Below are 27,262 nucleotides of genomic sequence, written 5' to 3' on the forward strand. Positions count from 1 at the left end.
AGTTGAAGCAGAGTGTAAGGTATGATAGATGATCTCACTACCCATGGATAGTTCCATTGTCTTGATCACCATGACAAATGGTAGCCCCTCTGACTTGCATTGATTTCACAAACTGAATATACACACCATTTATTGTGGCATTTGAGCTTCACACTGATGCCAGTACGTTCAATCTTTGGGAGGTCAGGGTGCATGGTCCAGGAAAGATGCGTTTCGTTACACAAGTCGTTGACTGTCAATGAGCAAAATTATTTATTTATCACATACGGTCGATTTTTTGACATTGACAAAGATTTTGATCAACAAATAATGACTTACTGTGGTGTCAATGTTTGTAACTGTTACTGTTGATATCTACAAAGTTGACAACACAGGTTAGCTCGAATGAATCAAATTCAATCACACTGGTACTGACGACATTGTAAAATTTGACACAGTTGAACACTCCCTCTGAAAGTGTCGAGCTCTCTGATGAATTATGTTTGCATTCACGTTGTCGTGGTGATCAAGACAATGAAACTATGCGTTGTGAGATCATCCAACTACCATGCGAATCTGATTGACCTCTTCATACCATGTTTTCATTTCACTATCCATTCCCATTCACACCACTGGTTGCTTGGATACACAGCTGAACTTAGACCACACTGATTTAATTTTATGAATGACATTCTCTGAAGACCCCAAAACTAATGCGAGAGGGCGAGGTAAAAAATATCCTGCCAAAAAATAAATCCTGCTAAAACCACAGAACTACGGAGCTGGTATTACGAATTGAACCACAGAACACAGTGTATCAAAAAAACAACAAGAAGTCTTTATTTGTAGGAGGCACATGTTGATGTACACATCTCGTTCTGTATTACTGTCACAGGTATCATCATCTTTGATTTTGAAAAGGCAAGAGAATAAGGCAGACGTTAGCTATTCCAAAAGCATACACATCAACACAATAATATAGAAAAACTTACTGTGTTGTATTGAAACAAATAATTGAATTAAAAATGAACAATAAGTTTGTCAACAGCAACCTGGAAATTAACTTCTTTGACATTCAAACTACAGCTTTTAAAGTGATACTTCAACTATGTAACAAATCATAAGAGGCTCAGTCTTGAAAAAAAAAACACCAACAGAGAGTCAACAAAAATTTGGATGCAGAAAATTATGTACATGTATCTTGCTGACTGTGTGTGCAAGCAAATTACTCTGGGCGAAACTCGGTTGCCACTACCAATCTCTCGTATATGCTGTGTAAACGTTACATCTCCCTGGCCGACGTCAATTGCGTACTAGTCTACAACAATTTTTTCTGAACTTTTATGCTCACGTGTTTTGGTGGCATGGTCGCCATGGTGTAATTCCCGGCAACGCAATACGCATGTGCAGAAGATCATTTACGACAAAATTTGCACGTTTTGTGGTTGTCCAAAACGAATTTTACGACAAGCCAGTGCTTTGCGACAATATGAGTCGGCAGGTTTCGGACAGAAAGCCGATCTGTTTGAGAACAGGCGAAAACGTATGCGCGCGCGGATGTCATCCATAAAATTAAGTCGGTGTGGCCTTGTGAACTTATTCAAGAGCTTACATTGCGTCAGTGTACAATCTACACGGTAACTAATTCAGCCATGCTTGTCATGGGATAGCGGATTCTCGTAAGATAATTGGTTCGTTTCCATTGTATCAAACCACGGAGAGAGCTTATGCATCCAAATCATTGTGTATTTGGCTTTTGATATACAAATCTAACAATTTATGCATGAAAGATGATCGTTTGATTAGTAACTGTCGGTGGAAACAAGACGTAAATACACAGGTTGTTACGTCTTGTCAACATTGCATGTACACACACTAATATTCGGTGTTAAATCACCTGTTATTTCATATCATTATTTTTTACTTTTTTTAGATGATGGTGCTTTTCATGACCATTATTGGATTTGTTGGGATAGTTATTTTGGTAATGATACATGTAAGTCCATTTTATTTATTCCTATTTGTCTCTAATACAACTACTATTAGGTCAAAGTTCACACAGCAAAGTGTACGTTATTATTCCCTGCAATCAATTATAGGCGTGTTCTCATCGCATTCTTATTGGTCGATCGGTTTTGCATGCAGCTCTGTTATAAGAAGATAACTGGTCAGTGACTGTGTTCAACCCACGAACACGTTCTTCCACGTTAATAAATCCTGGTTATTTGCATCAACAAATAACTATCAGCGTGTTTTCGCATGTCGTTTACTTGCGAACGTTCTACACAGCGTAACAGAAAATACAAGTGCCCATGACGTATTTACCAAATTGTCGATTTTTAACGCTGTTGTCGTCTAAGATGGAGCGGAGCTGTTCATATATGCGATTGTCCGTCGCCATCAAAACATTTACAGTTTTGGCCTCTTCTTGAAAACCGTCTAGCAGATTTTTTTTTGCTACGATATCATTAATTCTTTATTTTTAGAGCATATTGTTGGACCAATTTTAGTTTAGTTGCTATTTGATTTATAGCCAGAACCGAACTACTTTTTTGTGACTTACTTATCTTGGCTTACACAATGTTATTGTACGACAGCACAGCTATTTCGACCGTCAGGTCGGTTGTTTCTATCCCTCTGTGTATTATAATAATTTCGGCGTGATATACTAGAAATACACGACCCGGCACTGCTGATTATCATAAGAAAATATTCGCTCGACTGCAAACTATCGAGATATAGCATGCGTTGTACTGAAATATACGACTACGTGAAGATCAGAATAATTGATGAACACTAAAGCCCGCGTATGCTATTTATAATTCTGTTTTAAATACTTTTAAAAAATAGGGCGAAAAGGCATTTTTTTGCGATTAAATCACTCCGTCGGAGCTCTGTTGCTAGCAAAGTTAGTGAAAAAAAAAGATGGGCCGCACTTTTTGGTGATGTTAAATCATTATTTTTGTACTAAGCCCGCCATACACTGCCCGGACTGAGCACGCTCAACAAAATATCCCGTACACTGACGCTGTAATCATCAATGAAAAACACCTTCGCATAGTTGCAACTTTGTTGGCGCCATTCAATCGTTAAGTTTGTGTTGAATTCTCACTTGATCCAATAATGGAAACTCGTCGGTAATTTGTCTGAATTACTATTATGATAGCATAAAACATAAGAAGAAGTACATTTTTGATCAGTATGTCTCAAATGTAAAAATTGTAAAACGTTTTCACCATCGATAATGCTGATAGAAAATGTTCCTAATCTCCTGCATACATGCCACAAATTAATGTTTAATGTTTTATTAGAGATTATTACTTAAAATAACACATGATTGTATACCTTATAATAAGGTATCGGCAAATGAAAATTGGCAAATGCAAACATTTCCGCATGTCGTATAATGTCGTACAATTACCGACAATTTGAGATTTTTGATAGACTAGACAAAAATACAAGTTCAGGCAACAAGCTTAAAGTTGTTTTTACAAACTGTGCATACTTCGTCGCTGATATTTGGTGACTATAATGCTACGTTGTATAACTGTAAATTGGTGTTGTACGTATAAGGTGTTATATAATTAATATTATTATACATCTGTCGTCGTAACACCATAAATTACTGTGTGGCGTAATTTTGTGGTATTTTACAGAGTATTTTCATCCTACCATATAGGAAATAAGAATTCCAAATATGAAATGATTGCACGCGTAAGCCTTCTTTAATATAATAAAAACAAACATGGCTGCCACCACGGTTTAACCGGACTCCCACAAAGAAGTTCGCTGATTCTGTTCTAAACTTTTTAGATTTCGGCATTCCCATGATGTATCCTTGGAAGGAAAAGATGTATAATATTAATAATAATAATTAGGTTATTACGAGGATACCTGAAAATATGCACCTAGGTTGTGCTGCGCGTTGTTTGACACTTCCGCTGCACTGTCTTCGTGCATACTTTGAGGTATCCTCGTAATATCCACATAATATACAAATTAATATGAATGTATTTTTTTTCTGTAATTCCCATTTGCAACATATTTCTGGATTTAACGTGTCGCCCATGCACCTGAAAGTATTTTCAGCAAACACAAAATCCCCACTATGGCGTTTCCCAGTTTCCCAATTCTGCAAATTGCGCCCCCAAAATTAAATTTCAGTGGATAAGTGTTTTTTTTAGAAGATTGCCATTCAAGCGTTTGATAAAGCTAGTCAATAATGCAAGTTTACATACTTTTTATATACTTCAAGCAGTAATTATACAAAACTATGTATAGTCCATTTGTAATGTTACTATGTAGCTGATGTTGTAATGTAAAACTTTTATATAATAATGTATATTTAATGTACTAATGATTTTTTATAAAAAATAATATATAACAGAAATGAACCTATTGTCTGTAATTCTCATTTGCAGCACATGTCGACCATGAATCTGAAAGCACTTTCAGCAAAAACAAATTTCCAAATATGGCGTTTCCCCGTAAACGATGCGAGCAACAGAATGGCTTTGAAACGTCATACACGGAATATTACCTTGGGTGAGCTAGGAAGTATGGGAATGACTAGCGCTAAAAACTCTTTATTTCGCATCAGAGGAAATATCTCAAATTACCACTTTGCTGATCACATACACATCATGATAGATGCCAAAGATGATAACGGAAGGCAACGCGTTCTTGGTGGTGATATATGGAAACCAATGATGTTAAATCCAAATCTCAAATCCAGTGTAATGGGCAATGTAGTTGACTATGACAACGGTACATACAGTATATACTTCTTCGCTGCATGGAGTGGGGAAGCGTTCATTGATATTCAGCTTGTTCATACTCGCGATGCCGCACTGTACATTGAGGACGTCTTCAGAAAAACGGAAAAAATGACGTGGCAAGGTGTCTACAGCAGAGGTGGCTTAGAAGAGACGAGTGTGTGTCACCTGCGTCGTGAGGGGACGTGGGCAAATCAATGTGAACACATGAGAAATCTACATTTTGGTAGAACGCTCATTTTGTGTGAAAAACCAGTGAATCTGACATGTGGGGACTTAACATTTTTTCATACAGCAAGTGTATCATTGGACAATAAGCAACATCTGGAAGACATGTTTAACAGGTATTTACATATGCTAGCAATATAACATACCGTCTAATGAGATATTATTAATTGTGGTGTGTTGCTGTCAATTTATCTGTATATAAACTGAAAATTTTTAGTTCATATAACTTTAATTGCTCCTAAAATCATTTGGTTTTTAGAATTCAATCTATTGAAAATCTTAATAGCTTGTTATGAAATCCTCCATTAAGATGGCTGAATCAGATTTATCCGACTATTCATCATTTTTTCTAGGGCCATATCAGTGGTGTGTTTGACAAAATATTATTCTAATTGTGGCATAAATTCATACTTGGCAGGTGTAATAAACTTAACTATGATGCCACTGCCACACGATTAATCACAGATAAGTTCTTGCCTATTGACTTGTGTAGAGCTCGGGCTTCTAACAGACAACTGAACAACTATTTGATTAGGACTCAGGATGTTCAGGATGAAATATTTCAGGTTTCAAATTCAGAGCAGGATGCGCTTACCCATGTTTTTGTGATTTTGTGTTTTTGTGTTCTTGAACTGTAAATCCTGTCAATAATGTTGTTTTTATAATCATGATCATATTAATCCACTCGGATATTTACTTAGAAACCGAGGCAAACGACTTTACTTGATTTGATTTGAACTTGAGATGAGAAGTATTTAGAGCAGTTCCTCTTTCAAGAATATTGACCTCCTTCACTTACATTTCATTATAAACTCCACGCGAAAATATAAGTGCAAGACAAAATGGATAATTGGGCTTCATTGTAACCTTAATTTTGCTTTGTACAACTTTCAGCTGATTTCTAATTTCAACTATTAATCAACAGGTCCTATCAGAAGATTAACGGCAACCCAAGTAATTTGATCATACATAGTGAGTAGATTACTATACATCTCTTTAGTTTGTCACTTTAGTTTGCGCCGTTAAAATTACATTTTGATGGGGCTCTTCTATTAGGTTGACACGCCATTCCCGACAGTCATGTAAACAAGTGTGGTGTTTAAATTATTCTATAAAACATGGTGAACTGAAAAAACTGTGAAATACATATATATTTTTCTACTTACTTCATGTTGTGGTTTTATACAAGTGTTGAATTGTACTTATCCACAGTTTACATCTTTTAAACATAGATGGGTTACCCAATTAATCACTAATCTGCGTGGTAATTTTGTAGTTTATTAATCGTATTGTTCAGAAACCGTGGGGATTTAACGATATACATGTGAACAAAAACTGTAGTGCTACTTGTACGCTATCATTTATATGTAATGTCGAGGGAAGTAACACAATCATAACTGTTATCATAACTGGTATCATGTTTTTTTCGTGCATGTGAGTTTTTCTTTTGTTTTTTAATCATGCACATACTCACAATGGTTTGCTCTTTATCAACAGACTCATCGTTCGAACTACAATCTTTATTAAATAAAATTCCAATATGCAGTGACGGACTATATATGGATGAATTCAAGCCTACTGGTTTCTGGAACAACAACACTTGGCATTCGTTGGTTTGTCAAACTACTCGTTTTAACAGAAAGTCTAGTAGAATGTGTTTGAATGAATATAGTGAGTTATATTTTCTTGGTGACTCAACATCAAGGCAGTGGTTTATAGAGGTATATCAATTACTTGGTATTCCAAGCGATAATGTCACGTGGGATGAACATTATAAAAATACTCCGAAAAAAATCCAAAAATTCCTTTACAAGAAGACGCGGGGAAAAGCTGTCATCGACGGTATGACTCTGTTCTTTTTATTCCACCCGTTGGCCTCAACTAAACAAAAGTTATCACTAGAACATTTTCCATTAGAATACGAGATTTTGGAAAATATTAAAACATGTAACACTATAATAGTACTTGGCACATGGGCTCATTACACACATTGGACTGTGACTGCATTTGATGAAAGACTGCGATATATTAAACAACACTTGTATGAATATAAAAAGAGATGTCCAGGTTCAAAGATTATTATTCGTGGTTCGCATGCGCGGGAACATGATGGATGGGAAAAGAACCTTGGCAATAGCGATTTTTTGTTGAGAGGCGTCAATGATATATTGAAAAATGTCTTTAAATCCGAGTTGTGGTTGACATTTATTGATGTTTGGGAACTTAACTATTCCTCCTTTGCGAATAAGACTGTGCATATGCCTGAACACGTGGTAAAAGAAGAGATAAATCTTCTACTCTCAAATGTATGCCCCGAGAAGTATTATTAACATTGATTGAGTGTAATATTTTTTTATGTCAATCGCTTTGAGATTGACAACAGTGAAGTTAAAGTAGATAGCAGGATGACAAGTTTAATATGGAAAATAAATATTCTGTAATTTCATATTGATCATTCTTGATAGCCTAAGACCTGTCACAGACTGCGGCAATTATCGGCAATGTTAAGCAATTATCATTGACAACGCATACATTGTGTGGCTCATTTAAGCCACATCATTTAACGGTTTTAGAACACTACTTGATAATTCTGGTCATATTCATACGGTTTTTTTTTTCAAAATTAAACAGAATACAAACGTGACTTTGATGCAATTTCTTTTAAAATGTACAAAATGCAACAATAGCTTTCAAATAGCTCTTATACAAGTTTTAGTTCATTGTAATTGGAAATGCGAGACTCAACCGACTTTATTCAAACTTGATAGATTCTTCACACCTACATGTGGGAAAAGTTATCAACAAATCCATTCTTACCATTAACATGGCAACGGACAACAAAATAATTGTTAGAATTCATAAACGGATTGCAAATCAGGCTACCAGTTGTTCGTATTTTCATTTGATATGTAGGTTTGGCTTAGGGTACAAAAGACTGGCATGTTTATATGTGGTACTGAAAATATTTTCCAGTATGCAAACAATTGTAAATTTGAAAATTGTTAAAATATATCATTTGCATGTCTAAATCTTTATAGTATGTAGCAACAAAATTGTGTTAGTTATCTGTTCTTTACTTTCACTGTGTTAAATCACTTTAAGAGTTATTTTCCTTGTGGGACCCAATAATTTCAACTTCATTTGTCTTTGTTTAGTTAGTTTGTTTGTCTGGAATTGTATCAAGAAGTGTTTTAGTGTACTTGTAATAGACTTTACTTGATGGTGCACTATCGCTTGCATTCAAGTTGCAAACAAATTGCATAGCGCCGGTCGGCATTTTTTTATTCTGGTCGGAAATTATGAATGGCGGATTCTAGCAGCGAGCGTGGGCAGATTTTTGAAAAAATATCGAACGAATAAATTGATAACTGAAAAGGTGTTTGAGTAATATTCTCAAACATAAAACGCAACTGGATGTGTTTTTACTAAAATAAATGAGTTTGCAATAGACCAATACACTCACGTGACACTACTTTCCCGATTTAGGTGCGTGCAGGGAGCTGATTCGTGTAAACTACTTCCTTGGGGAGCCACTTTCGTTTTCGCACCCCAGGCCACGACACCAGATCTATTGACACTACCTGCTTAGACTTCGTACTTGATATGGTTGCGCATTTGTCGTTATTTTGTGCAAAGTAATGAAAAACGAAACAGCGTTAATTTTTGACATAGAACAAACTTTTAAGGGAGATAGAACAGTGGTGGACTAATTAGAATAGCAGAATCCTCGGTACTGATATTTTGTGGTTCTTTGCTAAGACCGATATAAAAAATAAATGTAGTAGTCCAGATAATCGTGGTGTCGTAATTAATCAATATATACGTTACGACAAAACATCTATTCTCATTTATACTTGATATATATATAATTAAAATATATAAAAATATTATGGGTATTTGAGCTCCCCACACCAATACTTGCTTTAACATTGGTCACGTGAGTGAGGTGATCATGTGACCGGGCGCGTCATCTGACTTCATATTGCAGTGCACGCCCTGAGCTGCATGTGCTACATGGCTGTTATGCCGTAAAACCGTCGCGTAACCGTCGGACTATAAGGGTGGTATATCCGTCGCGTAACCGTCAGCCTGAAATGCTACGTTTGTCGTCCATTCAGTTCAACGTAAATCAACGACAATTTCTGAAAAAAAAAACGCAGATTTTCGTTCAACATATTCTTCTAAATAACCGCTGATTAAGTTGGACGGAAGAAACGTGAATGCAGAAATACACGCCAACTTACGTTTCCGGCGTATTTTTGTGTTCTTCCACGTCATGTACGCAGAGTACGCCCATTGTAAATTACATTTATTTTGATGTTTCCCGGGAACTGCCTCATAATATTTATCCGTACATGGTGTGTATAACCGTTTACAATTTAAAATGTGCATTAGCTATAAGAGTTGCCAAAATATAAAATTAGTCCGAATTTGTATATAGCGCCCTCATACAGCTTGTTTTTAAATTGCTCGTTAAGTACAATTACTCACGCATCATGATACTGCCATCAACGACAAACAGTTGTGGCTTGAAGAGTGATGTACCCCCAGACGTGATTAGCTCTAATACACCACGCTTCTTGTATGCCTTTATTAAATACATTTTATGAAATTTCAAAAATCTAAAAAAAGTCTAGTTGGGCTATGATAGGATGAAGTTTCATCATATTTTTTGTTTTGGGCCGACTTATATTTGTCATACGTTGGTTCAAAAGTAATTCCAGGCAAGACTGGTCCAACCGCAGTTTCATCAAAATTCGGCTACTTGTTATCCAGCCCGTCTGGTGTGAGCCGAGTCGTGGACTAATGTTCGTATTCTACACGTCATGACCACAGAGAATCATATTTCAGAGACTCTAAAGTGTTCTCTTATTCCTGATTTCAATCGCAAAACAGAGGGACACTTCCTGACATTCACCGTAAGAACGAAGCAAATATCCAAAATGTGTGGGATCTAGAGCTTATTGGAACAAAAGACAACCCGGAAGTCGATGAACTGTTTGGAAACCTATACGGACCCATATCTTTCGATCGACAATGGTAAATACACTGCCAAATTACATTGGAAAAAAGATCACCCACCATTACCGACAAACTATGACGTGACAACACGCCGCACACGAAGTATGATTCGTCACCTCACCCCGGAACTTATCGCAAAATACGATGACATTATTAGCGAACAGAAACAATGCGGTTCCATTTCTGAGGTCAATTACCCCGATCCAGATATCGGACACTATTTACCGTACCGCGCCGTTAAAAAGGATTCTGCAACAACCTCTTTTCATATTGCATTCCGCTGTTGAAACCGCCGTTAATGAGCCATGGAGGGCTTAAGTAGTCATTTTACGCTTGGATTATATTCCGTCGTACCGGAATATTGTTACAGGCGACAATATTACTGGTTCTGACCCAGTTTTGGACGATATTTGCATACGTTGTGGATGTAAATAACTATAACAAACTGGATAAATTACTACGAATAACCGCATACGTACTTTGACTTGTAAACAAATTAAGGAGGTCATCAAACTATAACAAAGTTCAACTGTCTGCCGAGAAGAGATGAACCACTGACCTACAACGCTCTAATTATGGGGACGTCGTACATTCTCTCCGAATACGCGATCGTAAACATGCCCCAATTGTTCAACAGTTGAACTTGTTTCTGGATAACGAAAACATCCTGCGTTGTGATCGCCGCATACACAACGCACCGTTAGACTTTGTTACGAAATTCCCTGCTTTACTTCCTCCACATCATAAGTTTACAAATCTTGTAATTATGAAAGCTCATGAACTACTCATACACGAGGGGGTCCAGTCTACAGTGACCCAAAATTCGCCAACGTTACTGGATGTGTTTGTGATAACGTTGGGTAATTTAGAACTTAGCAATTTAATTTTCGATAACCGTGAATGTGTATCTAATTTACGTAATATGCAGCATTTTTACTATCGTCTAGAAGGAGTCCCGGTGTTTGTGACTGGTGTAAAAACTTTACGTAACATCACGTTCCGTAATATCGTGACACACCAGCAAGACCGACAACGTGACGAGTATACCCCCATTACTGGTTTATTTCGATAGTATGTCTCAATGGAACCATTTGTACTTGTCTAATGTGAAATTAGACAGACAGACAGAAAGTAGACAGTGTTCTGGTCATGTGTCCCTGTTGAATGATCGTCGCGACCACAACAACGTTTCCATTACGATGGAAATTCTATCCGGCTATCAAATAACACCTTTAAAAATCGTCGCTAATTCGGGCCTCACTTACCGCGTATTCGATATTTCGCAGTGGTTATAACCTAACATATTCTATAGCATTCATGGGGAGTCTGATAGTGTCAGCATCAGTCGTTACGCACTGGTTGCCGACTGGTTGATATACGGACTTTTCGGGCTGATAATTTCGATAGTTATTTTCGTTGGATGTCATGCTGTTTTAATCTTTTCACATTGCGGTACGTACAACCGAGTACACGCGTCAGTATCACGATAATTATGCTTTGAACGCCATAACAAATAATAATAGGAAAATGATGTCTAAGAAGAGAAACTTGCCGCTACTCAGTAGCAGTAGTAGTGACGACGACAATGAAGAGCCAATTTTTACTCGGTGGCGTGTACAAATTACAATCATTTTAGGGTGTATGTTTGCACAATGAATAGACTGTGGACATTCTCTGAGCCTAATTTAATTGTGTTTCCTTGACATTTGAACGCCGAAAGCGTGTTGTGGGAAATGCGAACCTTTTCACGCAAGGGACTATAGTCCCGAGAGACTGTCCACGTCTGCAGGTTTCTAGTTGATATGAATAATTCATAGTTGATGCTGACGTCACGAAATAAATTTTATTAACATAATGAATGGAAATTTATTCTAAATGACCTGCGTTGGTTGTTCACGTTATGAACACAATGAATACAGTCACTCCAAACAAAATAGCAAAGCAAAATATTAAATCGCCTTGAACCAAGGAAACATCGTGCATTGTTTGTGGCAGTCAAAATGAAAATATAGAAAACTGGAAGAGACTGTTTTGCGGGATCGACAGAACTACGACATGCGAAGAAATCGAATTTGTTGTGGCAGAGACGATCGATCTCCATCTTGCCAGTTCGTATGCGTGCAGAATATGTGATCTGAGAGCGTCGATTCTGCATAAAAACATTCAGGAAGAAATTTCAACAAACTAAGCAAGAGTCATTGGAAAGGCTCAGACATTTTTCTCTAAGGGAATTGCAGCTGAATGTCCTAGTTTCGAAACGAGTTCTTTTTTAGAAGAGGAATGCTAACACGGCACGCTGACAAGTACATCTCTCCCATCTGTGTAGTTTGCGATAGTGTCTCGCTTGGTGTAGTTGACTTTTCAGAGGTCAGGGCCTCATAGACTCAGAGCCTTAGAGGTCAGGGCTCAGAGCCTTAGAAACTGAGTATCAAAGAATAATATATAATTAATATTATAATTTTAAATATTTGAAACATCATAATCCACGTCTTAATGATCTCCTGACTTGAACAATAAAATGTGGGTAAAATGTATTTTTGTATATGAACGATCGTATCGGGCGTATTTGGTGAATGTACTATGGTCACGTAAAGTAGTTCTTGCATTGTGCAGCGATTTTGTGTATCATTAGATACTTGCTGCATACATTTCAGATGGATGTCATATCATGTGTGATTTTTAAAAGCCTGACATCTCTCGCCACTGTGTCGTGACACTTTTGAGTCTTCGAGACGACGACGATACTCACAATTATTTCCCGGTAAATCAATGCGCGCGTTGTGCGTCTTTTTGCTGTTTGAACAGAAGACGTCCACATGAGCCGACACACACATAGAGGTACATCAAGAAGTTCAAGGTATGCCAATTTTATAGTGTCAATATTTATGCCAGCCTCCCTGAACACCAGTGTATATTTTGATGCTGATCCGACAAGAATATGTTAATGCATGCAAGCACAAGCATGTTCGTCAATATTTTTTTGCCACATGCTCCAATTGGAGTTGACAAATCGACATGCTCTTTCACGTTCGATTTGAAAAACGTACTTTGCTTGATGTATATTTTGATTCCCTAACACTGTAAAATAAGCATATGTACTTCTAAAGGTAGGACTTGTCCGTATATTTGACAAACTGTCCAGTAAATAATCCTGTGGTAGCGCCACAAAGCATGGTCATTTGTTAATTTTCTTGTGTACATATCAGATGCTTTCATTTTCCGCATGAAGAGAAGACTATGTCCAGATATACTTTTATCTATGTAGCACTATAAATAAAAGGGTTTCCCCATTTGTTCAGATCAATTGATGCTGGTTGCTATGGTAACTGTATTGCCAACTTAGATTTCAATGTTTTTTCTGCATTTAGTCAGTCATATGAATATAATTATCAATTTCTTCTGATCTGGAAATATATATTACATACACAGTCTAGTCCAATTTTGCACAATACATTGATAGCAGGAAATAATAACCAAACAAATCATTGTAAGACTAGTATGTATGCAGTGATTAATTTTATGCGAAGGTTCTCACTAAATGTATAAGTAATTTAAAGGATCATTACATGTCAAACTTGTATGTTGTTGAGTTTTTTGTTTTTAGATGTATCCATGTCCTATGAAAGGTTGTAGCAGTTCATCATTCTGAGATGAGAATACGCTGATGACACATGTGGCATTGTTGCATTCTCCTTCAAAATACATGAATTGTCCAATATGTCAGAAAGATGTTGATCGTGAGTCAGAAATGTCTAAGCACTTTAGTTTAATGCATCCATCCGCACCAATGGCAATTAAATCAGAGTCAACTGACATGAAACGAAGGAAAGACCTGGACAGTACAGTGATTGACCTGACTTTTTCTCCCAATAATGGTCTGGAAAACACAGGAAATCCTGCATCTCAGGTTTGTATCAAGGTTGTATGATTGCCCCTATTCGGACAAAGTCAGAAACAGGCAGTACTTTCATGGTCAGCATTTCTAGCTCAAAAACTCTAGCTCATTCAAATAGTAATGGAATCATTGACATTATTAATTTTTCTTTTTTGATTCTTTTTGTAAATACACCAGCCACTGTGAAAAGAGATTTTTTTTCAAACGAGGAAATGTATGATATGCAAGCTAAATTACTTACTAATATGAAAAAATATGGCTGACTGCTGGCCATTTTGTATTTTAATGAATACTATTCCAGACTAGTGGATGAAGTCCAAAACGGGGCATCTGTCTGTGTATGCGTCTATTCGTCCGAAACTGTATCTTGAATATCCCTGTACTGATTCGTTTCAAACTTTGTACATACATAGTACCTTATCTGGGATTTGTGCAGATGCAATGATTTAATGATTGGATCGAAGATGGCCGACTGGTGGCCATTTTGTTTTTTTGAAAACATGATATGCTTTGTCAGTTTTCATTCAAATTTGGTACATGAGGTATGCATGTTAATATAGTTGCCCATTACAATTTTTTTCACAATCAGATCAAAGATGGCCGACTGACAGTTTTTGACAAACATCTTGAGCATGCCTGTAGCAATTAACTTCTATACATATGCATATCGATAAATATTGTATTTTATCTGCTGATAATATGGTAATTAGAATTGTTAACCTATGGGTACTGTGGTTTTATCCTGCAAAAATCAGCATATGCCAATGAGCATTTCTGGAATATTTTCAACAGGAGTATCCTAACTATCCGAATATGAATGCTTTTTTCACAATGACTAGTTTCTAAAACAGTTTACAGTACCCTACTAGTAATATAAGAAATGGATACAATGGTGTTCATGTGGCAGACATTTGAGTCTTTAACCCTTGACAGCAAAATATTCTTTCCAACTAAAATTTGCTGCAAATGTTTTCACATTTTCGGTAATTTGGACTGCGCAGATACATTCTGACATTAGTATTATTTTTTTGATCAAAAGGTTTGACACGGACACGAGCAGGCCATAAAAATAACTATTTTGTCAATTGTGTCAAAAGTTGATAGTGATTGCCAAGGGGTTAACAATGCTTCAAAATGCAAGTCTGAATTTAGTCTGTAGGCTTTTGAAAACGCTGTGATTAAAACTACAAAAATCATTTTGTTGCTATGTTTCATTTCAGATTTTGGAGCAATTTTGATCTCCGACAGTGATGATGATGATATTGGTTCTCAGAAATACTGCAATAGTGACAGTAAATTTCCCTGCTATTCCATGGGTAAAAGTCGGAGGTACACGCCAATAGAAGCAGTTCAAATTTTAAAGAAAGTAAATCATCAACAATCTAAGTGTAAGCAGGTACCCCCAACATGTCGAGAGAATGCTGCATTTCTTATGAATCTCAATTCTTTCACTTGTATAGATGACATAAGAAGTGACATGAATGGGACATTTATACATACCCAGCTTATAGGCTGTAGATTGGAGGAGTGTGAAGAGGTTGATACAGAGTTGTAAGTGTATATCCTAAGTGCAAACACGAAAATCAGCCCTGTTAAGGATAATGAATTTCGATTCACATAAATTCAAAAAGAAATTTCATTTGGTAAAGTCATCCTTTTATATGACAGACAAGATGAAAAACCTGTAAATTCAGTCGCACTTCTACAATGCCACATTGATAATGGAGAAACATCAGTAGATTTTGAGGTGCCTACATATGGAGGGAAAGGAAAAAAAACATTTCACAGTAAACGAAAGGCCACTTCTGCTAAGGCAATGGAATAATTGTCACAAGGGACCTCCACTGCTGTTGTGCATAAGATGCTGCGTGATGAAACTGAAAGAGCACTTCAAGCAACACATCCTGGTGATTGCTCAATAGGAAGACCCTGAGAGAAATGAAGGTTAAAGTGAAAAATGTAACATCAAGTGACTATGTGAAAGACTTGAAAGAATATGCCAGAGTAAAACATGAAAATGGTGATCCTGTTGTGTTGGGGCATAAGACGTATCCTTGTGACATGTGGGTACTTGGTACAAAACAGCAAATTTTTGATATGAAACGATTTTGTAGTGAGGAGATTTTAAGCTATCCACTTTGAGTTGATCCAACATTCATGATTGGGAAATGTGAATCTCGCCCCTTCACTTACAGGCACTTGCTGTTAAAAATCAAGATTTCGGGCCAACCACCAGTGTTTCTAGGACCTGTTGGACTACACCACTGCAAAGATTATACCACCTTTCAGAAAATTGTATGCTGTATCACATTCTTCAAAAGAGAGCTGAGAGAAAAACTGAGAAGTTATCTAACAGATGGAGAGAAAGACTTAGTACAGGAACTGGCAGAATAGTTTCCAAAGGCTGTTGGCTTGAGGTGTTTTCTCCATTTCCGTGCAAACTGCAATATGTTTCTAAAAAAATCGGAATCAAAGATGTTGCTGACCAGAGTTTCTTTCTCGTGAAGACATTTGGAAGAAAGGACAGTCCCGAAGAGGTATAGTGGATGCTGTGGATAAGAAGGATTTCAAACGAAGACTTAAAGAGTTGAAAGTCCCAATGGCTGAAACGGAGAAGGAGATTCTGAAGCTGAATGTTGATGGTTATCAGTCTCAGTATTGGATATACTTGGATAAACACACGAGATGATTAAACATTCTATAATTAGATCAGCTCGAATGAAGGCAGGGAAGCCGATAGATGATGGTGGTGTTCCACTGCGATGTTACACTAATCAGTCTGAAACTACTAATTTACTTCTTACCAAGCAGTGATTAAAACTAAGAAAAAATGGAAGTAACAACAGAAGTGTTTAAATCAGTTGTTAAACGCCAGCAACATGAGCTCATGATGGCACTGATTGGTCTAAGCGATGAATATGAGTTGGCCGACATAGCTGAGCATCTTGGTGTCAACCAATCTGATTGGTTCGACTGGAATGAAGAGCAAAGGAAAGATTACGTATCCCAGTTCAACCAAATGAGCCTCAATGATGTTTACTCAAAGAAGCAGATTGAACTCCTTTTACCAGAGCCAGAGCATGAATAGTTGAGCCTCACTGTTGATGTCAAAGAGTATCTCCACAAGTTCATTGACGTCAATGTCAAGGATTCTGAAATGGTTTGCAAAGCAGCTGAGGATCTTCTTAACAATGCAGGGGCTGTACAAACGAAAGTAGCACTGCAGTGAGTGGTGTGTTGCATCACGCAGCGTGAAATCTAACTTCTACATATGTCATGAATACAGTGATCATGTTACCTGTGGGTGATACCATTACAAAGCTGAAAAAATAGGTGCATATTCTATCTGTCTGGCTGATAAAGTCGAAGTCATCTGAAATGGTTATTGTTTAATTTAAACACAACTAAACTGGTAGAACCTGTTGATACGTCTAAACATGGCAAGAAAGACACACAGAGCAAGTATCCTTATAGACCTACACCATCACCACAGGCAACTTCCACTTGTGTTCGGTTCCAACAAATTTGGCACAATGATAATCCTTTTATTGTGTGCTTTATGAAAGATAGTTTGAAAGATGAATGCTACAAATGAGGTGTGCAATTTAATAAGAATCCACCTGCAGCACCTCCATATGACATTTGTCTTGTACATGAGGAAAAGTGGGAGTACTGTCCTCGGCCTCTGAGACTCTCTGAAAAGTCGACTACACCTGTCTCGCTGGTATTATTCAAGCACTGTCGACAGTCTACACAACAAATGAAAGCTCTCACTCATACAATGTCATCTGAGCATAAACACGTGTGGTGACTAGCTGGTATCGTCAAGCCTCTCATTCATATTTAAATTATTGGTTTGGCCCAATTCAAGTCTGGAAACGCGTTAAAGCAGAACTAAAAGTACACTGAAAGTTATTCAACTGTTTTTCTTATTTCTATGACAATGAAACCATGTGCCATACCAAAGGTAAGTTCACAAACACTTTAATTATATGATGACGTTGTTTCTGTTTCTAAGCATAGATGTTGTCACCTATTCGGCACACTATGTGCTTTTCTATATGTTATAAGTTTCCATTACGTGTTCAGAATTCATTTTGCAATTCCAGTTGTGCAAGGGAGTCAGCGAACCATGGTGAAATCCAATTAATTAACTGAAAAGGTAATATGGATGCCACTATGAGGCCGACACTATGTTACAGGCCTCGAAGTTTATTTTTATACTCTGGGTATAGGTACCCTGCCCACAAAATATTTTACCTGAGCAACCCAAATGTTTAATTATAGTCACCTAAATGTCTTTTCCACTAGTGGAGCAGTGTTCATCACCTTTTTGCACACAAGTTGATACATTATCGTCAACACAGACCTTTCTCACCTTTTTACCCGCTTTTTTAAATTTCAATAAACTAATGACGTTTTATGAATTAACATAAGCTCTCAACATAACAATGAATGAGTCACTGAAAGGTGGTCGCACACGCGAATATATTATTACGCACAGGCGTACATAATACTATTTACTTACATGAAGGTTGAAAGTTCAGATTGATGAATGCGGAATGATTTATATATTCAGAACTTTGCGATAGCAAGACTTATCAAGCGTTGTTTTTCAAAATAAGCACATAACAATCCTGGGATTGAACTGTTTTTGATTTTACAAAAGAACAAACACATTTTTGTGTGAAACAAAATTTTATTTTGCATTTTTTTACCGGTCCAACTGGGCCAATGTCGTGAACTTCGAGGCCTGAATTTCCCATTTTATATGATTTACTCATTTTATATATTTACTAATGAACATTGGATATGATTATTTATGTGTGATATAACATTTTGCTTTAAAAATTGGCGATAAGCAGACGGTTTTCAGGCATTTTTTCACGGCTTTTCATCACTACATAAGGGCATAGTGTGGTGATGTATATCCACGGTATGGGCACTATATTCACGGCATGGCAACAACATTTTAAACAAAACACACGCAAAATATAAAACAATACCGCCACAGCTAGTCCAAATCTTTGGGTACGCGTTAAGTATTGTTATGTAAAATTTACGATCTCCTCAGTGGTTCAGAAAGCTTTGATGATTTAGATGTCTGGTGTGAAGTGGTCAGTGTTTATTTAACATGGTAGTTATTGCTTCGCTTGATGGAGAATGTTTTCACTCCACACTTCAACTTACTTTTCTGTCTGTACCTCTACTAGTATTAGTCTTACCCACAACAATTAGGATATCATAGTTACTAGTTACAATTCACGAGGATTGACATAATAGAAAAAGTTCTCTCTTTACCTCTTCAAACGTGTGTGTTTGTGTGTCTGCTGGATAACAAAAGCAAGTTTAAACATGTTTTCAGAGTGATATTGCGTTGTATTCATGCCAAAATTATTACATCAATTTGTTTTATTTTAAAGTTCAATTCGTCGATGTGATCTTTGTTTTTTACTATTTTTAATATCACTTCTCAAACCGGTTTTTAGAAGCGTGTATAAGAGCACGTAACCAGCCCTGATAATGAGTACAGCAACATGCAACAATGAAATTAATGATTGATTGGTTTTACAAGTGACATTAGTAGGACATCCGTTGTGAAACAGCATCAGGTCGAACCTTCTGTAAGAGTTGAAGCAGAGTGTAAGGTATGATAGATGATCTCACTACCCATGGATAGTTCCATTGTCTTGATCACCATGACAAATGGTAGCCCCTCTGACTTGCATTGATTTCACAAACTGAATACACACACCATTTATTGGGGCATTTGAGCTTCACACTGATGCCAGTACGTTCAATCTTTGGGAGGTCAGGGTGCATGGTCCAGGAAAGATGCGTTTCGTTACACAAGTCGTTGACCGTCAATGAGCAAAATTATTTATTTATCACATACGGTCGATTTTTTGACATTGACATAGATTGTGATCAACAAATAATGACTTACTGTGGTGTCAATGTTTGTAACTGTTACTGTTGATATCTACATAGTTGACAACACAGGTTAGCTCGAATGAATCAAATTCAATCACACTGGTACTGACGACATTGTAAAATTTGACACAGTTGAACACTCCCTCTGAAAGTGTCGAGCTCTCTGATGAATGATGTTTGCATTCACGTTGTCGTGGTGATCAAGACAATGAAACTATGCGCTGTGAGATCATCCAACTACCATGCGAATCTGATTGACCTCTTCATACCATGTTTTCATTTCACTATCCATTCCCATTCACACCACTGATTGCTTGGATACACAGCTGAACTTAGACCACACTGATTTAATTTTATGAATGACATTCTCTGAAGACCCCAAAACTAATGCGAGAGGGCGAGGTAAAAAATATCCTGCCAAAAAATAAATCCTGCTAAAACCACAGGACTACGGAGCTGGTATTACGAATTGAACCACAGAACACAGTGTATCAAAAAAACAACAAGAAGTCTTTATTTGTAGGAGGCACATGTTGATGTACACATCTCGTTCTGTATTACTGTCACAGGTATCATCTTCTTTGATTTTGAAAAGGCAAGAGAATAAGGCAGACGTTAGCTATTCCAAAAGCATACACATCAACTCAATAATAAAGAAAAACTTACTGTGTTGTATTGAAACAAATAATTGAATTAAAAATGAACAATAAGTTTGTCAACAGCAACCTGGAAATTAACTTCTTTGACATTCAAACTACAGCTTTTAAAGTGATACTTCAACTATGTAACAAATCATAAGAGGCTCAGTCTTGAAAAAAAACACCAACAGAGAGTCAACAAAAATTTGGATGCAGAAAATTATGTACATGTATCTTGCTGACTGTGTGTGCAAGCAAATTACTCTGGGCGAAACTCGCTTGCCACTACCAATCTCTCGTATATGCTGTGTAAACGATACATCTCCCTGGCCGACGTCAATTGCGTACTAGTCTACAACAATTTGTTCTGAACTTTTATGCTCACGTGTTTTGGTGGCGTGGTCGCCATGGTGTATTTCCCGGCAACGCAATACGCATGTGCAGAAGATCATTTACGACAAAATTGGCACGTTTTGTGTTTGTCCAAAACGAATTTTACGACAAGCCAGTGCTTTGCGACAATATGAGTCGGCAGGTTTCGGACAGAAAGCCGATCTGTTTGAGAACAGGCGAAAACGTATGCGCGCGCGGATGTCATCTATAAAATTAAGTCGGTGTGGCCTTGTGAACTTATTCAAGAGCTTACATTGCGTCAGTGTACAATCTACACGGTAACTAATTCAGCCATGCTTGTCATGGGATAGCGGATTCTCGTAAGATAATTGGTTCGTTTCCATTATATCAAACCACGGAGAGAGCTTATGCATCCAAATCATTGTGTATTTGGCTTTTGATATACAAATCTAACAATTTATGCATGAAATATGATCGTTAGATTAGTAACTGTCGGTGGAAACAAGACGCAAATACACAGGTTGTTACGTCTTGTCAACATTGCATGTACACACACTAATATTCGGTGTTAAATCACCTGTTATTTCATATCATTATTTTTTCTTTTTTTAGATGATGGTGCTTTTCATGACCATTATTGGATTTGTTGGGATAGTTATTTTGGTAATGATACATGTAAGTCCATTTTATTTATTCCTATTTGTCTCTAATACAACTACTATTAGGTCAAAGTTCACACAGTACGTTATTATTCCCTGCAATCAATCATAGGCGTGATCTCATCGCATTCTTATTGGTCGATCGGTTTTGCGTGCAGCTCTGTTATAAGAAGATAACTGGTCAGTGACTGTGTTCAACCACACGAACACGTTCTTCCACGTTAATAAATCCTGGTTATTTGCATCAACAAATAACTATCAGCGTGTTTTCGCATGTCGTTTACTTGCGAACGTTCTACACAGCGTAACAGAAAATACAAGTGCCCATGACGTATTTACCAAAGTGTCGATTTTTAACGCTGTTGTCGTCTAAGATGGAGCGGAGCTGTTCATATATGCGATTGTCCGTCGCCATCAAAATATTTACAGTTTTGGCCTCTTCTCGAAAACCGTCTAGCAGATTTTTTTTTTTTTTGCTACGATATCATTAATTCTTTATTTTTAGAGCATATTGTTGGAACAATTTTAGTTTAGTTGCTATTTTATTAATAATCAGAACCAAACTACTTTTTTGTGACTTACTTAACTTGGCTAACACATTTTTATTGTACGACAGCACAGCTATTTCGACCTTCAGGTCGGTTGTTTCTATCTCTCTGTGTATTATAATAGTTTCGGCGTGATATACTAGAAATACACGACCCGGCACTGCTGATTATCACAAAAAACATTCCCTCGACTGCAAACTATCGAGATATAGCATGCGTTGTACTGAAATATACGACTACGTGAAGATCAGAAATATTGATGAACACTAAAGCCCGCGTATGCTATTTATAATTCTGTTTTAATTACTTTTAAAAAGAAGGGCGGAGAGGCATTTTTTTTTTTTTTTTTTGCGATTAAATCACTCCGTCGGAGCTCTGTTGCTAGCAAAGTTAGTGACAAAAAAGACGGGTCGCACTTTTTGGTGATGTTAAAACATTATTTTTGTACTAAGCCCGCCATACACTGCCCGGACTGAGCACGCTCAACAAAATATCCCGGACGTTGACGCTGTAATCATCAATGAAAAACACCTTCGCATAGTTGCAACTTTGTGGGCGCCATTCAATCGTTACGTTTGTGTTGTATTCTCACTTGATCCAATAATGGAAACTCGTCGGTAATTTGTCTGAATTGCTATTATGATAGCATAAAACATAAGAAGAAGTACATTTTTGATCAGTATATCTCAAATGTAAAAATTGTAAAACGTTTTTACCATCGATAATGCTGATAGAAAATGTTCCTAATCTCCTGCATACATGTCACAAATTAATGTTTAATGTTTTATTAGAGATTATTACTTAAAATAACACATGAGTGTATACCTTATAATAAGGTATCGGCAAATAAAATTGGCAAATGCAAAAATTTACGCATGTCGTAAAATGTCGTACAATTACCAACAATTTCAGACTTTTGATAGACTCGACAAAAATGCAATTTCAGGCACTAAGCTTAAAGTTGTTTTTACAAACTGTGCATATTTCGTCTTTAATGTCGCTGATATTTGGCGAATATAATGCTACATTGTATACCTGTAAATTGGTGTTGTACCTATAAGGTGTTATATAATTAATATTATTATACATCTGTCGACGTAACGCCATAAGTTACAGTGTAGCGTAATTTTGTGGTATTTTACGGGGTATTTTCCTCCTACTATATAAGAAAATGCGAATTCCAAATATGAAATGATTGCTCGCGGAAGCGTTCTCTAATATAATAAAAACAAACATGGCTGCCACCACGGTTTAACCGGACTCCCACAAAGTAGTTCGCTGATTCTGTTCTAAACTTTTTAGATTTCGGCATTCTCATGATGTATCCTTGAAAGGAAAAGATGTATAATAATAATAATAATAATAATAATAATATTATTAATAATAATAATAATAATAATAATAATAATAATAATAATAATAATAATAATAATAATAAGGTTATTACGAGGATACCTGAAAATATGCACCTAGACTGCGCTGCGCATCGTTTGACACTTCCGCTGCACTGTCTTCGTGCATACTTTGAGGTATCCTCGTAATATCCACATAATATACAATTTAACATAAATGTATTTTTTGTCTGTAATTCCCATTTGCAGCATATTTCTGGATTTAACGTGTCGCCCTTGCACCTGAAAGTATTTTCAGCAAACACAAATTCCCCACTATGGCGTTTCCCAGTACACAACGTGAGCAACAGATTGGTTTTAAAACATCCTTCATGGAATATTACCTTGGGTGAGCTAGGAAGTATGGGAATGACCAGCGCTAAAAACTCTTTATTTCGCATCAGAGGAAATATCTCAAATTACCACTTTGCTGATCACATACACATCATGATAGATGCCAAAGATGATAACGGAAGGCAACGCGTTCTTGGTGGTGATATATGGAAACCAATGATGTTCAATCCAAATCTCAAATCCAGTGTAATGGGTAATGTAGTTGACTATGACAACGGTACATACAGTATATACTTCTTCGCTGCATGGAGTGGGGAAGCGTTCATTGATATTCAGCTTGTTCATACTCGCGATGCCGCACTGTACATTGAGGACGTCTTCAGAAAAACGGAAAAAATGATGTGGCAAGGTGTCTACAGCAGAGGTGGCTTAGAAGAGACGAGTGTGTGTCACCTGCGTCGTGAGGGGACGTGGGCAAATCAATGTGAACACATGAGAAATCTACATTTTGGTAGAACGCTCATTTTGTGTGAAAAACCAGTGAATCTGACATGTGGGGACTTAAAATTTTTTCATACAGCAAGTGTATCATTGGACAATAAGCAACATCTGGAAGACATGTTTAACAGGTATTTACATATGCTAGCAATATAACATACCGTCTAATGAGATATTATTAATTGTTGTGTGTTGCTGTCAATTTATCTGTATATAAACTGAAAATTTTTAGTTCATATAACTTTAATTGCTCCTAAAATCATTTGGTTTTTAGAATTCAATCTATTGAAAATCTTAATAGCTTGTTATGAAATCCTCCATTAAGATGGCTAAATCAGATTTATCCGACTATTCATCATTTTTTCTAGGGCCATATCAGTGGTGTGTTTGACAAAATATTATTCTAATTGTGGCATAAATTCATACTTGGCAGGTGTAATAAACTTAACTATGATGCCACTGCCACACGATTAATCACAGATAAGTTCTTGCCTATTGACTTGTGTAGAGCTCGGGCTTCTAACAGACAACTGAACAACTATTTGATTAGGACTCAGGATGTTCAGGATGAAATATTTCAGGTTACAAATGCAGAGCAGGATGCGCTTACCCATGTTTTTGTGATTTTGTGTTTTTGTGTTCTTGAACTGTAAATCCTGTCAATAATGTTGTTTTTATAATCATGATCATATTAATCCACTCGGATATTTACTTAGAAGCCGAGGCAAACGACTTTACTTGATTTGATTTGAACTTGAGATGAGAAGTATTTAGAGCAGTTCCTCTTTCAAGAATATTGACCTCCTTCACTTACATTTCATTATAAACTCCACGCGAAAATATAAGTGCAAGACAAAATGGATAATTGGGCTTCATTGTAACCTTAATTTTGCTTTGTACAACTTTCAGCTGATTTCTAATTTCAACTATTAATCAACAGGTCCTATCAGAAGATTAACGGCAACCCAAGTAATTTGATCATACATAGTGAGTAGATTACTATACATCTCTTTAGTTTGTCACTTTAGTTTGCGCCGTTAAAATTACATTTTGATGGGGCTCTTCTATTAGGTTGACACGCCATTCCCGACAGTCATGTAAACAAGTGTGGTGTTTAAATTATTCTATAAAACATGGTGAACTGAAAAAACTGTGAAATACATATATATTTTTCTACTTACATCATGTGGTGGTTTTATACAAGTATTGAATTGTACTTATCCACAGTTTACATCTTTTAAACATAGATGGGTTACCCAATTAATCACTAATCTGCGTGGTAATTTTGTAGTTTATTAATCGTATTGTTCAGAAACCGTGGGGATTTAACGATATACATGTGAACAAAAACTGTAGTGCTACTTGTACGCTATCATTTATATGTAATGTCGAGGGAAGTAACACAATCATAACTGTTATCATAACTGGTATCATGTTTTTTTCGTGCATGTGAGTTTTTCTTTTGTTTTTTAATCATGCACATACTCACAATGGTGTGCTCTTTATCAACAGACTCATCGTTCGAACTACAATCTTTATTAAATAAAATTCCAATATGCAGTGACGGACTATATATGGATGAATTCAAGCCTACTGGTTTCTGGAACAACAACACTTGGCATTCGTTGGTTTGTCAAACTACTCGTTTTAACAGAAAGTCTAGTAGAATGTGTTTGAATGAATATAGTGAGTTATATTTTCTTGGTGACTCAACATCAAGGCAGTGGTTTATAGAGGTATATCAATTACTTGGTATTCCAAGCGATAATGTCACGTGGGATGAACATTATAAAAATACTCCGAAAAAAATCCAAAAATTCCTTTACAAGAAGACGCGGGGAAAAGCTGTCATCGACGGTATGACTCTGTTCTTTTTATTCCACCCGTTGGCCTCAACTAAACAAAAGTTATCACTAGAACATTTTCCATTAGAATACGAGATTTTGGAAAATATTAAAACATGTAACACTATAATAGTACTTGGCACATGGGCTCATTACACACATTGGACTGTGACTGCATTTGATGAAAGACTGCGATATATTAAACAACACTTGTATGAATTTAAAAAGAGATGTCCAGGTTCAAAGATTATTATTCGTGGTTCGCATGCGCGGGAACATGATGGATGGGAAAAGAACCTTGGCAATAGCGATTTTTTGTTGAGAGGCGTCAATGATATATTGAAAAATGTCTTTAAATCCGAGTTGTGGTTGACATTTATTGATGTTTGGGAACTTAACTATTCCTCCTATGCGAATAAGACTGTGCATATGCCTGAACACGTGGTAAAAGAAGAGATAAATCTTCTACTCTCAAATGTATGCCCCGAGAAGTATTATTAACATTGATTGAGTGTAATATTTTTTTATGTCAATCGCTTTGAGATTGATAACAGTGAAGTTAAAGTAGATAGCAGGATGACAAGTTTAATATGGAAAATAAATATTCTGTAATTTCATATTGATCATTCTTGATAGCCTAAGACCTGTCACAGACTGCGGCAATTATCGGCAATGTTAAGCAATTATCATTGACAACGCATACATTGTGTGGCTCATTTAAGCCACATCATTTAACGGTTTTAGAACACTACTTGATAATTCTGGTCATATTCATACGTTTTTTTTTTTCAAAATTAAACAGAATACAAACGCGACTTTGATGCAATTTCTTTTAAAATGTACAAAATGCAACAATAGCTTTCAAATAGCTCTTATACAAGTTTTAGTTCATTGTAATTGGAAATGCGAGACTCAACCGACTTTATTCAAACTTGATAGATTCTTCACACCTACATGTGGGAAAAGTTATCAACAAATCCATTCTTACCATTAACATGGCAACGGACAACAAAATATTTGTTAGAATTCATAAACGGATTGCAAATCAGGCTACCAGTTGTTCGTATTTTCATTTGATATGTAGGTTTGGCTTAGGGTACAAAAGACTGGCATGTTTATATGTGGTACTGAAAATATTTTCCAGTATGCAAACAATTGTAAATTTGAAAATTGTTAAAATATATCATTTGCATGTCTAAATCT

At 36.5% G+C, this 27,262-nt stretch overlaps 2 protein-coding genes across 2 annotated transcripts; both read left to right on the forward strand.

The window, feature by feature from the left end:
• Nucleotides 1-1,917: 1,917 nt before the first annotated feature.
• On the forward strand, nucleotides 1,918-7,626 carry LOC102803027 (NXPE family member 3-like). The gene is made up of 4 exons (XM_085506172.1): nucleotides 1,918-1,975; nucleotides 4,401-5,098; nucleotides 5,908-5,954; nucleotides 6,480-7,626. The coding sequence occupies exons 1-4, from the start codon at nucleotides 1,928-1,930 to the stop codon at nucleotides 7,310-7,312; spliced, it is 1,626 nt and encodes a 541-aa protein (XP_085362298.1). The 5' UTR covers nucleotides 1,918-1,927; the 3' UTR covers nucleotides 7,313-7,626.
• A 9,999-nt stretch (nucleotides 7,627-17,625) lies between these two features.
• LOC146735616 (NXPE family member 3-like) lies at nucleotides 17,626-26,872 on the forward strand. The gene is made up of 5 exons (XM_085506173.1): nucleotides 17,626-17,866; nucleotides 21,438-21,500; nucleotides 23,634-24,346; nucleotides 25,156-25,202; nucleotides 25,728-26,872. The coding sequence occupies exons 1-5, from the start codon at nucleotides 17,837-17,839 to the stop codon at nucleotides 26,558-26,560; spliced, it is 1,686 nt and encodes a 561-aa protein (XP_085362299.1). The 5' UTR covers nucleotides 17,626-17,836; the 3' UTR covers nucleotides 26,561-26,872.
• Nucleotides 26,873-27,262: the final 390 nt, after the last annotated feature.

The sequence above is a fragment of the Saccoglossus kowalevskii genome, chromosome 12 (assembly GCF_978046115.1).
Source record: "Saccoglossus kowalevskii chromosome 12, keSacKowa6.1, whole genome shotgun sequence".
Lineage (NCBI taxonomy): Eukaryota > Metazoa > Hemichordata > Enteropneusta > Harrimaniidae > Saccoglossus > Saccoglossus kowalevskii.